Here is a 14,195-nt window from a genome sequence, read left to right on the forward strand (position 1 = left end):
ACCTTCTCCAGAATTTCCACAAAACTTCCCATATTCTTCTTTGTGCTTCCTATGCTCACGGGCACCTCAGCAGAATGAAACAAACCCCTCCATGCTGGTAGCCCCTCGCTGCTGCATTCACACACTCTGACTTTTAGAAGTGTTTTTACAAATTCTGGGGAGCAGGATGCTGCCTCCTGGGATCTGCAGGCTAGTCCACGTGGATCACAGGGCTGAGCTGGCACTCAGCTCCTCTCTCTGATGGTAGAGCAACCCTCCTTTACAGTGATGCCAGCTGTGGATGGCAGTCACACGGGGCTGAGCATGGGACAGCACTGTTGAACACTGCTAACTTTGGCCAGAGATGGTTTTGATGTGAGAAGGAGGAGGCCTGCCACCACTTGAATTTTTCTGGGAGGTCACCAAAGTCTTTTCTGAGTTGTGGCTTTCTGCTGTGGGCAGCAGCAGCACACGTGTTGGCAGTCAGCCCTGGGGAGTCTGCTGCACCTGCACCACAGCCCTGCACAGCCAGGAAATCCCCACTGCCTAAAGGCCAGAAGGGCTGCCCCCCTCAGCTTTGCCTCTGCTATTATTGACTGGTTTTGCATCTCTTTGTAACTGCAGTTACAAATAAGAGACTTGCAAATGATTTAGTCCTCCTTAGATGTAGAGGGAGGTTAATAAAAATGAAAAGGGATGTGACACTCTCGAGCAAGTGACAGAGATGAACAAATCCTCTACTGCTTTCTTCTCTATCTCAGGGACGTTTTAAGGATTACTTGAAAGTCACTCAAATCTCCACCAGACTTTTTCCAAGAGTTCCTAGAATAACATTTTATTCAGATTACCCAGCACTTAAACCAATTGGAGAAATGCTTCTGCTATTCCAAATGGTTTAATCCATGATCAATGTGATTAATGAGACCACCAAGAGAGGAAAGTAAGTTGGATCTATTTCTTGTAGGAAACATATTTTTTTTCTTTGTGGCACAAAATTTCCTCATTCTTTTTCGTAGAACAGTGTGAGAGAGAGGAAGTGTCTCAAGTTTGAGATCTAATCTGCTCTGCCTCCGCAGGAAGCTACAAAAGTCTGAAAACAAATTTCAGTTGATATATTTTTCTAAATAAGAAGCCCTTTGGACAAAGCCTTACTGATTACAGATCAGAGTGGTTATAACTCATGCCCTGCGTTCCAAACTACTTAACCTTACACCTGTATCCCCTTGCCATCAGCCCAACAGGCAGAGTTAATTCCTGTAAAATATAGCAGTTGTTGGGTATTTTGCTCTGTTGAAAGCATTGCCTGTCTCACTGCAACTGGCTAGGGAGGTCTATTTCCATTTACAAACCAGTGCAAATTAACATTTCTCAAAGTATTTCTACCAGAGCGCGGCTCTGGTCTCGGTGGTTGTTAGTCCTTGACCCAGCTAACTGAGCTGCTTCTTGACAGTCACAATCATATTTAAGCTCACCTTAACATACTTTTACAGGTTCAGCAATTTTGTGGATGTCATCAGAACCTGAAGACTCAGTGCCTCTGCCACAAAAGCCAAAAGATAAGCCCCTCTGAGAGGAATTCAAGCTGAATTTAGTCCTTCTCTAGAATGAGGAGATGATAGAGGCCAATTCAAACCCATTATTTCGGAAGCTAAGTAATAAAGTAATGTCAGTACTGCATGTCATGATACACTTCTGGCTGGAAAAGCATTAAGAAACAAATATAGCTGCCTGATACAAGCTCTCACATCCTTCATCCCACCGAGGGCTCTGCATCCCCACCACGCCTGGCAGTATGGGGTCATTGCTGCTAAACAATGACATTTGTTCCTGGTATGAAAAGTTAAGTTAAAACCAGAAACAAATTATAGCAGCTCCCTTTCTGGTGTATTTTTTCTAAACACAGTTTATTTACTCCAAATCTTTGAAATCTTGTTAATGCAGTTTTCTAAAATTGCAATTTTTATACTACATCCTTCAAAGCAGATTTTAGGGGGCCTGACAGCAGTAGTCTTTTGAGAAGTCATGAAAAGTACAGAAAACATTTAAATTGGGGAAAAGAAAAAGAAAGGGAGAAAAGGTTTCCATTTGTTCATAGTTTCTTCAGAAATACTCTTTTTGGGGTGGAACGTTTTGCGTTTCATCTCTTCTGAAGGAGATTTTCTTTCAAGCTGTCAGCAATATGTGGAAACTTTTTAACATAAATGCAAAATGCCTTAAATTGTGTGAAAACTGTGACTAATGACTGAGCAAAAAGTCTCTCTATTGATTTGATACACAGATTCTTATGCATGCTAAAAATGCTCAGTGGAATTACTATTTACTGTGTTAGTCTTAGAAGAGAGCAGCCTTTGAAATGTAATGACCACATTAAAAATCAAGTATTTTTAAAGGGCTTAAACACATTATTCTGTTTATTAGTGAAGGAAGTACTCTAAAAGAAGACAGGCAGTTAAAATGTGTATTCCAGTGTGAAATATACTGGGAAAAGACAATAAAATCTCATATAAAAGACAGTCATGTACAATAACCATGTTAGCTTCCGAGTTTTGTATACAAACAAATACTCTATTAACAAACTTCACACCATACACAAAAGGCAACATCTTCACAAAACGTTATCATAAAAGCATAGCATTGATCCTGATGGGTTTTTTCCTCCGAGTTTGGATTCTCTGTATAATGCTTGGGACAAATGAGAACAGGTGTGAAAAGATCCATTAAAAAATTGCCACTGCATGAGCCATTCAAAAGGTTTTGTTCTTCCACAAGACAAGGATCACAGAGAGCTGAATTCAGGTTCACCCTACAGTTCTCTCATGCCTCCAGGAAAAAGTACAGGAAATGACAGCCTACTTTAGAGCTCATTTTGGAGAAAAGTGGTGCGAAACAGCTTTAGTATTAGTGAGAATTGGCTTGGTACTTTCCAAAGTAGGGTGTGACTGTATCCACCTTTTTGAGATGGTATCAATGAAAATTCATTCTGTACAAAAATCAGCAAAACACAGCTGAAAATAGAGACAATGTGATTAATCCATATATTTTTAAAATAAATATGTACAATATTTACATTTTGGACAGTTCCAGAAATGAACATCTCCAGATTATGAACCACTGCCTAAAAAAATTATCTATTATTATAGAAAATGCATTTGCTGTACAAATATTTATAAATACTTTTGTATAAACTTTTCAAGGGAAATACCTGTGGATTCATTGAAAAGAAAAAACATGAGAAATTCTTATTATCAACTAACATTTAGCTATCATGTGTACACATATGAAACAGTTTATAGCATCATGAATCAGAAAAAAAAGTAGATTTTCAGTGTTGAGAATACTTTGTGTTCTGCTTCTGTGCCATCATACTGACAGATGTGATTGTCTTTTCTGAAAATCTGCAGAAAAGCAGCAGGACCAAATCAGTTTGACTCACTGATTGTTATTGACTGCACCATGTCAGACAGGGCTTCTGAGTCTGTTTCTTCTTTACCATTATCTGAATTTTCTGATGAGATGTAACAGCCAGAATCTCTTGGACAGTCATTTAACTGTGATTTGTCAAAACTCTGGTGGGGGCTCAAGTTCTGCGTCTCCTGACCATCCTCACTTTTCTGCTGTTCTTCAGCTAGAAAGAACAGAAAAAGAAATAAAAAATTGTCAATACAATACCTTGGGAAAGAGCTGAGATAGCAGCATGACTGCTCTTGAAGAACTTTGTAAACAGAGCTGTTAATCTACACATGACCACATCAATATCTTTGGTCCATCAGAAACAGAAACCTCAGCGAATTAAAAGCATGATTACATGAGTGTAACAACATCTGAGTTGATATTGAGGTGGGTCTTTTTCCTCCTGGATGTTTCTCAGAGATGAATGCTGGGGGCTTTGGCCTGATCCTTTGTGCTGAGGTCCTGGTGCACAGTGCACCAGGTCACAGCAGAGATGGAATCTTTCCCCCGCCCATGCTGGGGTAGCGCAGAGCGGGATGCTGAATTAACCCCAGAGCCCACTGTGCCTTGTTTGTGACACACTGCACCCCAGATCTGCGTCTTTGGAGTGCAACCCCCAGCACCTGATGTGCTCTCTGCAGGGAGAGAGAGCGTGCTGGCCTTCAGAAGTGCTCGGCACAAAGTCGTGGTAACCAGCTTCGCTAAAGCACCGAGCTTTGCAGCAGGAGTGGGTGGCTGATGGAAACTTCCTCAGCTTAGCTTGATATCCAGAAGGGTATTTTCCAAAACACAGAAACCTCAGATGGAGCTAAGATGCCTAATTTCTGCTGCACGGTGTGAAAAACACGTTTTACTCTTTTGGTAGAATTTAAAAAGTTTAATAAAAATAGGAGACACACATAAAGCAAAGGGTTAAAACAGCTGGGTGCTTGGCAAGCTGCTAAGAGCACATGGTTGTTTTGGGAATGCTTTTTAAAATATACTTTATAATACATTAATTTGTTCTATATTTATAGGTTTTTTTGCATAGTAACAAGTTTTTGGGAACTATTTAGCATGGCTATGTTTTGGGTTTGTTTTTTTAGAGTATGCGTGGTTTTTGGCTTGTGGTTTTAAATTTTTTTTTATTATTTTTTTAATTTGGGTGGTGGTTTTGGCTTTTTGCAGCCGGTGAGTGTTGATAATTGTTGTGTTAGCTGCAGGGTCCTTATTACACCTTTTCCAGTTGTTATTTTAACTAGGTGGGTAGTTTAAGTAGACTATTTTTACAAAACTTATGTTTAACTTTTGCTATTAGAAGAAAAGAAAAAAACCTTATATTTATACAGAAAAGCTATTTTAACATTATACATATAGCATTTATTCCAATAGCTACAAAAAGCCAACAATATGTCATGTACTTATAACAATAGTTTTTGAACACTATTCCAAAACTAAGTAGAAGCAAATTATCTTGCAAATAATTTGCCCTTGTTTAGCTGCTGTCTCACTAATCTGTTCAAATTCAAAAATCTGGAACTCAGTGGCAATATCAACAGACCTCTCAAGAAAAACTCAACAAGAGAAGACATACATATATATAATGACTCTTACATGTACTGGTTTTAAATTTCCTCTTCCTGTTCTCTGGCTGTGAAGTACATGTTTACTCATAGTAAATCTCTTAAGAAAATAAACTATAAAATATAAATATTTCCATTTAATAATTTTTTTCTTGTGCTGTTATCAACCTCCTGTAGCTGTAGTTTTACTTCAAACTGTATCTGGCTTTCCAAACAGAGTATAGGGAACACATCTCAGAGGAAACAGATGATTTTGCTTCAGATTTTCAGCCCTTCAGAAAAATGGTACAAAAATGGTACCTTTTTGCTTTTCCAAAGAAAGGTCCCTTCTTCCACTTGATTTGTTACTCCTTAGTTAAACAGTCAGTTCTGGACCTTTAGTCATATCTAAACTGTCTCCATTTAAGTTAAGGCAGAACAGAAGTCCAAAGGTATGGAGGATTTAATGCTGTGCCAAAGTCTAAATCTATTTTAGTTATTAGAATTTTAAAATTTCCTCGAAGAACACTCATATTGACTTTTATTTCAATTGTGGGAAATTATAACATTTGGTAAAATGGGAAAGATTGTAAATTTGATTTTTTTTTAATCTTGTATTGAATAGCACAGAATAAATCAGAAATGAAAGATTGAAATTTTTCACTCTTTTAGAGTGAAATGGAACAGTGGGAGAGTTTCTTTGGAGACATTATTCGTTGTGTGAGATTTCAACAAGCTTATTTCACAAAGCATTTTGATTTATTGAGAAACATTTTGAGGTCTTAATGGAAGTCTTGTAGATTTGTATGGCCTGATTAAATCTGCTTAATATCTTCTAACTTCCAGTTACCTAATAAATTGAAAAACTAAGCTGATTTTTTAAAGAATCCAAAGTCTCAACTTAGTTATTTTTTCCATAAAGTCTGAGGGTGTAGGCATAACCAGATTTATTTAGAAGAATAACAAAACAAAATCACTTTAAATATTTTTCAAGGAGTAAAAGTTCCAAATTGTTCCCAAATAAATTAATGGTTAATTGCACTTGTGTGACAGAGTACACGTTTCAGCAGATTTAATTGATATCTGTAACTGTTTGATCTCCTTCTCACTTTACAGAACACAGTTTGTCATGTCAAATGTTATCTCTCTCTTTGCAGGGAAAATATTTGATCATGTAGGGCTCCAATTGATTTCTGATTGAAGTCAGGGAGGAATTACAAAGGCATCACACGAGTGAAGGTATTCCCACCGCTCTTGGCAGCGACAGAAGCAGCTCAGCACAAACAGCAGCAGCAAAGCCTTGTCCTGAGTGAGTCTCCAGCTCCTGGCAGCACCATCCCACCGGGGCAAAGGGAACCCAGCCTTATGCAGCCCTGGGAGCCCTCCTGCCCTGCTGCCTCCCCCCTAATCCCCTCGGCCGCCTAATGCTGCTGGCTGCCTTTTCATCTGCTGCTCCAGCATCATCTGCTGCCCTGGCAAGCACTGACCTAAAAAGTGTTAATCCTGTTTACATTTTCAAGGTCACAGGAGCCTCCATCCACTTTGTTTGTTTTACAATGGAAGGAAGGCCGAGTAACCAGTGGATTAAAAGGAAAATGCCATCTCAGTCACTGTATTAGTGCCTTGTAACTGGTTGTCTAGATAATCTGAGCAGTTCCTATGTGAACAACAGATCCTAATGTTTTTATCAATGTCTCCCTAGAGTGTTTCAGGGAAAAATGCTAAAATGCACAGACAAGCCTAGAACTGAGAGTTCTTCTTCTTTTTTTTTTTTTTTTTTTTTTTTTTAAATCTGAATTTAGGTCAATTAGGAAAATGAGAAATTCCTATTCAGAAGACATACGTATATGTAAAACTTCCTGTAAAAGCAGTTGAATTTTCTTACATGAAAAACTGAAAACAAAAAATACTCAGGTGTTTGAGACAGTAAAAATGTTATATTTTCTACTTTTTATTCTAAGCAGAAAGAGTTGGAAGAACGTCCCTTCCCCTCCATTTTCATGAAGAAAAGACTGAAGGCAAACTTTGGTGCCTTTTTTTTTCTCTTTGAAGCAGTCTTAAATATTATGCAGTAACTACTAAACCACTTGAACAGGATGCTGAGTATTATAAAAATACATAGCATGCAATTTTAGAAGTTGCTGCATGAGAAGAGCAAAGTAACTTTTGCTCTTTTTCTGTTTTTTTTCTTTTTTAAGTTTTTGGGTCTTCTATTCTGCTTTACTGAAGTCATTTCTCTAACATGTACACCCTCAAGTTCTACATTAGGAAAGGTAGGTTTGCTGCCTTAATCTTTTGGACATCAGAAGAAAGCCACGCTGCACCGAAAACAGGAATTGATAAAATTAAACTGCCGTTAGATGTTGCGGAATCATCAGAAATAACTATCTTATCAACAAATGGAAGTCCTATCATTTTTCTACAGTAAAGCAGTTTCACATAAGATAAATGGCTCTCAGTCACTGTTGTCTATGATATGGCCAGAAGAGCCCAAGATATGCATCATTTTGACACATATATTCCAGTACTCTTTTAGACAGTAGGATTATATTCAGACTTCTGAAAAAAATGTGAGGCCTTTAGCCTTGGTGAGAGATGTGTGATGCATCCCTTATCTTCCTCACTGTTTAGACCTCTAAAATGAGTTTTTTGTTATTCAATGACTTAGATGTGCTTGAACACGTGCAAGGATAGATTTCTTTTTTGCTTCACCAGTGCTTTTCCCCTTCCTAATGAGGTTAAAGTCCTGATTAGGGAAGCACTTTGGGCTTGGGTTTAAGGGAATTCAACTCAAGAATGTACAGAGGTCACTCTGACTCCTGTGCAGTTATGTCAGTTTAAACCAGATGAGTGGCAAGAAACTTGGATTTTGTCTTGGGCAAAAAGAAGGTCACACAAGAGCAAACCAAACTTCATGAGTGTGCTCTCTGAGGGTTTCCCTTTGTGAGTTTTGTCCAGGAGAGCTGGGCTAGGAGCACTGTGCTTTAGGCTGAGTCACTCTCCTGCCCTCCTGGCACTTGCAGCGGTGCTGTACTGAGCAGTATCTTTAATAACAAACAAACAAACAAATAAATAAATATAATAATAAATAACTAATAAAGACTCAAAATCACAGAGTCACAGGATACTTGGAACAGACCTCTGGAGAGCATCTGGTCCAACCTCCCCTGCCAAGGCAGGGTCTCCAGGAGGGAGTGACACAGGAATGTGTCCATGTGGGTTTGGAATGTTTCTAGAAAAGGCGACTCCACACCTTCCCTGAGCAGCTGCTCCAGTGCTCTGCCACCCTCACTGCAAACAAGTTCTTCATGTTGATGTAGAACTTGTGTTTTGGTTTATGGCCATTGCTCCTTGCCCTGTTGCTGGGCCCCACTGAACAAAGTGAGTTTTGCAGGATGAAACCAGACCTGTGTGTACATTGGCCATGTGTCACCTGTACCAGTTAGACCATGCAAGTGTGAGAATGAAATGGGAACTCACAAAGCATCACACTCAGAAAGAATAATTTTGGAGCAGTAAAGGGCGCCAGTTCTTGGAAAAGATGCAGAGAAACCTGATGTGCAATGCTTTGGGCATTCAAAAGAATAAATATTTGTAGATATTTAGAGATATGCAACTTAAAATATTGCATTCACTGAAATGATTGGCACAGCTTTTGTGGGAGAGAAAAGTTATTTAACTGATGTGAGAACTTGTGGTGAAAACAGAAATGAGAAGCTTCTTTTTTTATCTAAAATCTGAAAGCAAACACATGTGCCTTAAAAAAAAAAAAAAAAAGGTGAAAAATACTAATATTCATGCAAGGATAAGCTTCCTTGGGAAATCTGTCAATATTATGTTCAGGCCAATGAGTTGTACCACAGTGGAAAAGGGGAAATTCTATTTGAGCACTATTTGACCTTGACAAGATACTGTGTGGTCCCATGTATTGAAAGGGACTGCCCAGAGTAAAATGAAACTCTCGGTGCCTGACTCTCACGTAAGGAATGTGACTGAGAACTGAAAGTCGTGTCCTTATCTATCTCCTATCTTGCTGTCCAAGAACAATAAATGAAGAATAAACCTTATTTGGTATTAGTAGTGGAATTTGCACTTAAATATGGAAATAAAGCTAAGGAAGTGGATTTGGGGAGATAAATGTAAAATATTAACCTCCAAATTGCACATATTCACCTTTTGGGGTTTTCCCATAAAATGAACTGTATTCACATATCCAATGAAGTCTCATTTTTCTTTAGCTCAGAATAGCTTTGGACTAGTGCAACCCAGTGGATTTCAGGGATGAATCTCTTGATTTAAATCATCTATGTGAGAAGAGAATCAAGTCTATTTTACACACACACAAACGTGTGTCCTGGGAAGCGGTCAAGAAAAGAAGTTCCAGACTTCTTTTATTACTTTATTCATTAACCATCCAGCAACCGCTTCACTTTAAAAATAGCATCCTACAAAAGCACAGACATCCATCTCCTGTCTAGAAGCCATCTGGGAGAAGAATGGAAAGCTATTAAGAAATACTTTATGAAAAAACCTTTTTTTTTTCTCCTTTTTTTTTCTCCTTTTTTTTTTTTTCCTCACAGCCATGGATTTATGGAAACCAAGATTTTTGCCCCAAATATATAGGTCTGACCAACTTACAGGAAATCTAAAAAGATGTCTGAGAAGGGGAGGAAGGGCATGAGGAGATTAAAAATCCATGCAGTTCTAGGATAGCCTTGCTACATGAAGCACTTGAAGATGATGAATTTGGGCCTGGACTCCCAGGAAAGGGAGAAAGAAGAGAGTGCAGTAATAGAAAGAAAAATCTACTTAAAAAACACTGTGTGGTAGCATTTGCTAAATAAAACTTAATTTTTAAATTTGTGGCATAAGGTGAGTAAAATTTATTCTTTCAGATTCATTCAGGTCTAAATCAAATGTGAGATTAAAAAAATGTCACTGCCAAAAATCCTATATTTTGCATGGCTTTAAGTAGCATATAATGTGGAAACTACTGCTGCAGGTCTTTTGGTTAGAAAACTCAATAAATGTTTATTCTGAAAAGTGAATTATACACCACGAGTATGTGTCATGAAGAAATTACTTAGCATAGCATACAATAAATGTCAAGAAAAAGCCAAGGAATGACAAAGAAATTAAAAGCCTTGTGAAAACCTCTGGACATCTCACAAGATCAGATTTCACATGAAAGAAATATGAAATCTTGTTTTACTGCATTTATAGGAGGATCTAGTGAAATGAGGCTATGTTCCAGCACACTTAGTGTTCTGAGCAATAGGAGTGTCACAAAAACTCAGGAACCCTTGTATGTCGGCTCTGGGCCACACCTGACTCTCCAGCCATTATTAAACATGTGCTTGATGAAAGCATTAATGGAATGCAGAGACATGGAAGTCTTCCAAGCTCTGTGAGAAAGATGGGCCTAGAACAGTAAATACAGTCTATGGCCTTAGCTTATGTTTTCAGAAAGCTTATTTTTAAAAAGTGAACTTTTTTACCTGGAAAGTACCTGAAATTCTGTCTATCTGGCCAGTAAACAGATTACATTGTAGCTGTGGGTAATTATGCAGCTCACTTCTAAGCAATGCAGAAAATCAATTTTAATTAAAAAATCATTTATGCTGGACTGAGCCATGCCCATTTAGGAAAAAAAAAATTGACCCAGCAAAGTTCAGTCCAGATGCAGAATTCACTTTCACAGTAGCACCCAGCTCTTTCAACCCAATTTTCCAATCTGACTGACAGAAGGACAAAGAGGTCAAATGATTGGTACAACGTCAGGCTCATGTGGAGCTTATCCCCAAGATCATCTTGACGCCCTGTCTTTTGTTATAACAACTTAACAGATAGCTGCTATCCATTCTGGTCTTTAGTATCCTCCTTTCTGGAACAGGTTGTTCAGTTCTGTCCCCACCACTCACGTGACAAATGTTCTGATCACTTTGCAACCAGACAAGGCAAGATTCAAAAATCAAACTAGGACAGTATTTACTCCTGGCTTACCTAAAATATATACAAGTCTTACAGAATTTAACTAGACTTAAATGAATGCTTATAGCTGGCATGACACAAAAAGATGTTGTGGTTCTGGTCCCTGTGAGCATTCATAAATTCTGGGAAATTTATTTTATTGAATTTGAATACTGGAAAGATTTGCCACATTTACTAAAGTGCATGTGAAACAAATGTTCATCTCATCTCTTGAAATGAGACTACAGTGTCCTCACTGATGCTGAAGCATGGGCCACTTTATAAGATTTAATATTATTATTCCCAGAGCTGTTACAAGAATTTGAACCATTAGACTACCATGCAGATGACATCAAGGACACTGTTTTGCCTGGAGAAGTGACTTAATCCTGTGCTGCCAATGTAGGAAGAACCCAATTTGGATAACAAAGGTGAATACATTTCACTATATGGGACATGTAAGGACCTTGTTGGGTTTGGTTCTTGCACAGGTGCATGTAGAACGTTAAGAACCTTCAGTTTCAAAAGCTGTTTGCTCTGTGTTTTGTTAGCCAGCAAATATGAATAGCAAACCATACTCTCACCACTACAGAATAGGTCGGCACTCGTGTGGTCTGCTAGAAACCATTATGTCTCAGTTTGGTTTTCAGAATGATGCAAAACTGCAAAATTACAATCTAGCATTTTTCTCTGCTATTTTTCTGGTGTTAAATATCTAAAAACATTCACAGTAAAAGGTGCAGAAAACACAGCAAGGCTGGTTGCCACAAAAAACACACTATACTCAGTATATACATTTTGAGGTGACTTCCTGGCAGATCCCTGAGATAAAACGTCTGCAAAATGTAACCCTTTTTGTTCTGGATTCACTCTTTCAATCATTGCTTCTACATAGGCAGTCCTTCAAGAGTACCTTTCAAGCCTGTAATGTCACAAAGCTATAGACCAGAAAGAACTTCTGAACCTGGAGGGCAAAGAGAACCTTTCTAATGCCACTCCAACATGTCTGCAAGAGCCTTTCTCTGGAAGCTGAATAAGAACAGGAGCAACTTAATGTACAAACGGGGTTCCAAAAAAAGCCCATTCAGCAAAACAATGGAAAGCTGCCTACAAACTGAGGAGAAAATAAGTGGATGCCTGACAAAAATTGATATTAAACTGTCCCAGGAAGACATTGCTTATCCTTCTCTCTTTTTCCTATGCTTCTCAACTGGAAGTGCACATTTCATGACATGACTGCTCAGCATAGGGGGAGTATGCACAAATATTAATGAAGGCAAAATCCCCTCCTGTTTTGGCTGAGTGTCTAATTAAGTAGGTGCTTAGCTGTAGTTTCTACAAAGTTGACATAAATTATTTACAATTCAAAGTCAAACTGGAAATATCATTAAAATATCATGAGAAAAGTTTTTCTCTTCTGTATCCTAGCTTTTCCACTCCCCCACAAAAGGAACTAGTGAAGAAAACAAAATGGTGATCAATACATGTGCATATACACATCCCATATGTTCAACTCTTGGAAGCTCACCAGAAACACAAGTTAGATTAATTTTGAGAGAGGAATGAAAAACAGCTATTAGTGGTTTACGGTGTTTTTTGGTGGTTTTTTTGGTTGGTTTTTTTTGTTTGTTGTTTTTTGTTTTTTTTTTTTAACAATACTTTCCAACCAAAAAAAGCTAATTTGGATAAGGGTTTAAGAGTGGGATGAAGAAAGGGAAGTAAAAAAAAATCTGTAATTATCTGCAGAATGTTGTTTAAAAAAATTAAAGAAAATTCTTTACTGGAGGTGTTTGAACTAAGCTCTCTTTTGCTTAAGATACCAGTGCATATACTCTTAACAAATCTTAAACACTTACTGTCACAGTCGTGTAGATTTTCAATTACTGATAACAATCTTGCCCTGTCTTCTGGGTTCGAAATATTTAATTCAATTAGGTGGCTTTCCTGTAGATCCTTTAAGTCCTCCAGGGTTTCATAGCCATTCAGCAGGAGGCTTGAGGCATATTCCTACAAAAGAAAACAAGCAAATCTTCTCATGGAAACAAGCACTATGTTCAGTGGAGGAATAGGAACAATTTCACTTTTTCTTTTTGGCCAGGTTGAAATGGGCACCAATCCAATTGATTTACCTTTGGCAGAGGTGGGGAGCAAGAGGGAACAGAGGCAGAGATGCCTGGGAGCCCTCCTGGCCATGCCAGCATCTGCACCTGAGCTCCATAGCTCAGTCCAGGAGCAAGCAGGACCAGGGCAGAGCTCTTTCAGAAATTATTTAATCTGCTCATTGTCTGTTTTGTGGGTCACTCCATGAGTGTCTCCCACGCTGAGAGAGCCTCTGAGGAAAGGAGAGCTCTGCCTTTTCACAGGAGCACCCCTGGATAGAAGCAAGGGGAGAAGCAGAGGGAGCCCTGGGCACTGCTGTGTCACACAAGGTCCCCCTTGAGCTGTGTGTTGACTCAGTATAAAACTCTGTGCATGCTCCAGGGAAAGGAGTGTTTGCATCAGCAGCAAAGCAATTACCCTTATTAAAAATGTGACTTGTAAATCATGACCTCATTACACTTTGACACTCAGTCAAGATCTAGGGTTGCAGAGAGGGAGAGAGGCTCAACATGAGCATAGTGCAAAAACACTGTTGTTCCCTAAAGCACGTAAGAAATTAGAAACACAAATTCTCAGTTTTGGTGCTGGACTCAGACTGCAGTCCTGTCCCTGAAATATCCACAGCCACACATCTCCTAACTGGAGCACACAGCTGCAGTCAGGCTGACCTGGCAAGTCACCAGTGTCCCTCTCTGAGTGGAGTCTCCTAGCCCAGCCACATGAGCTGAAATTCAGTTCTGTAAGCCACTCCTGATGCCTTTCCTGGTGTTAAAAATTGAGAGCCAGGCACAGTTAAGGCATAAGGGGTTTTTACCTCAGTATTTTAATAAGGATCCTTGTGGTGCACCACTTTGCCAAGGTGGAATGTGCCACAATGCACACACACAATAGATCCCATATACAGCTTATAGACATTACAAATCAGCATATCTAACAAGGATGCCCCAGTGGGAGGCCTGGATGAATGGTGTGATATGCCCCCATCCATGGAATTCCCCCTTGGATGGGCCAAATCTCTAGTTTACAGGATATGTTCTAGAGAGGACCTTGGTTTCCCAAGATTATGTAAGATTTTCTGGCCTCCTGCTTTAGGATGTTTGGCCTCCAGGCTTAACAAAATACTAGGGCTATGCTAAGTTATCAGACTTAGGGAAT

At 38.9% G+C, this 14,195-nt stretch overlaps 1 protein-coding gene across 4 annotated transcripts in view; it reads right to left on the reverse strand.

The window, feature by feature from the left end:
- Window positions 1-2,372: 2,372 nt before the first annotated feature.
- Window positions 2,373-14,195, reverse strand: part of LOC116992504 (SAM domain-containing protein SAMSN-1-like) — a 73,272-nt gene continuing 61,449 nt past the window's right edge. For all 4 annotated transcript variants that reach the window (XM_033052201.1, XM_033052200.2, XM_033052203.1 and 1 more), the window contains 2 exons: window positions 12,797-12,947; window positions 2,373-3,604 (listed from right to left, as the gene is read on the reverse strand). In XM_033052201.1, the coding sequence (XP_032908092.1) occupies window positions 3,399-3,604; window positions 12,797-12,947 (357 nt within the window). In that variant the 3' untranslated portion in view covers window positions 2,373-3,398. The remainder of the gene's footprint in view (window positions 3,605-12,796; window positions 12,948-14,195) is intronic.

This window comes from Catharus ustulatus, chromosome 2, assembly GCF_009819885.2.
Source record: "Catharus ustulatus isolate bCatUst1 chromosome 2, bCatUst1.pri.v2, whole genome shotgun sequence".
Classification (NCBI taxonomy): domain Eukaryota; kingdom Metazoa; phylum Chordata; class Aves; order Passeriformes; family Turdidae; genus Catharus; species Catharus ustulatus.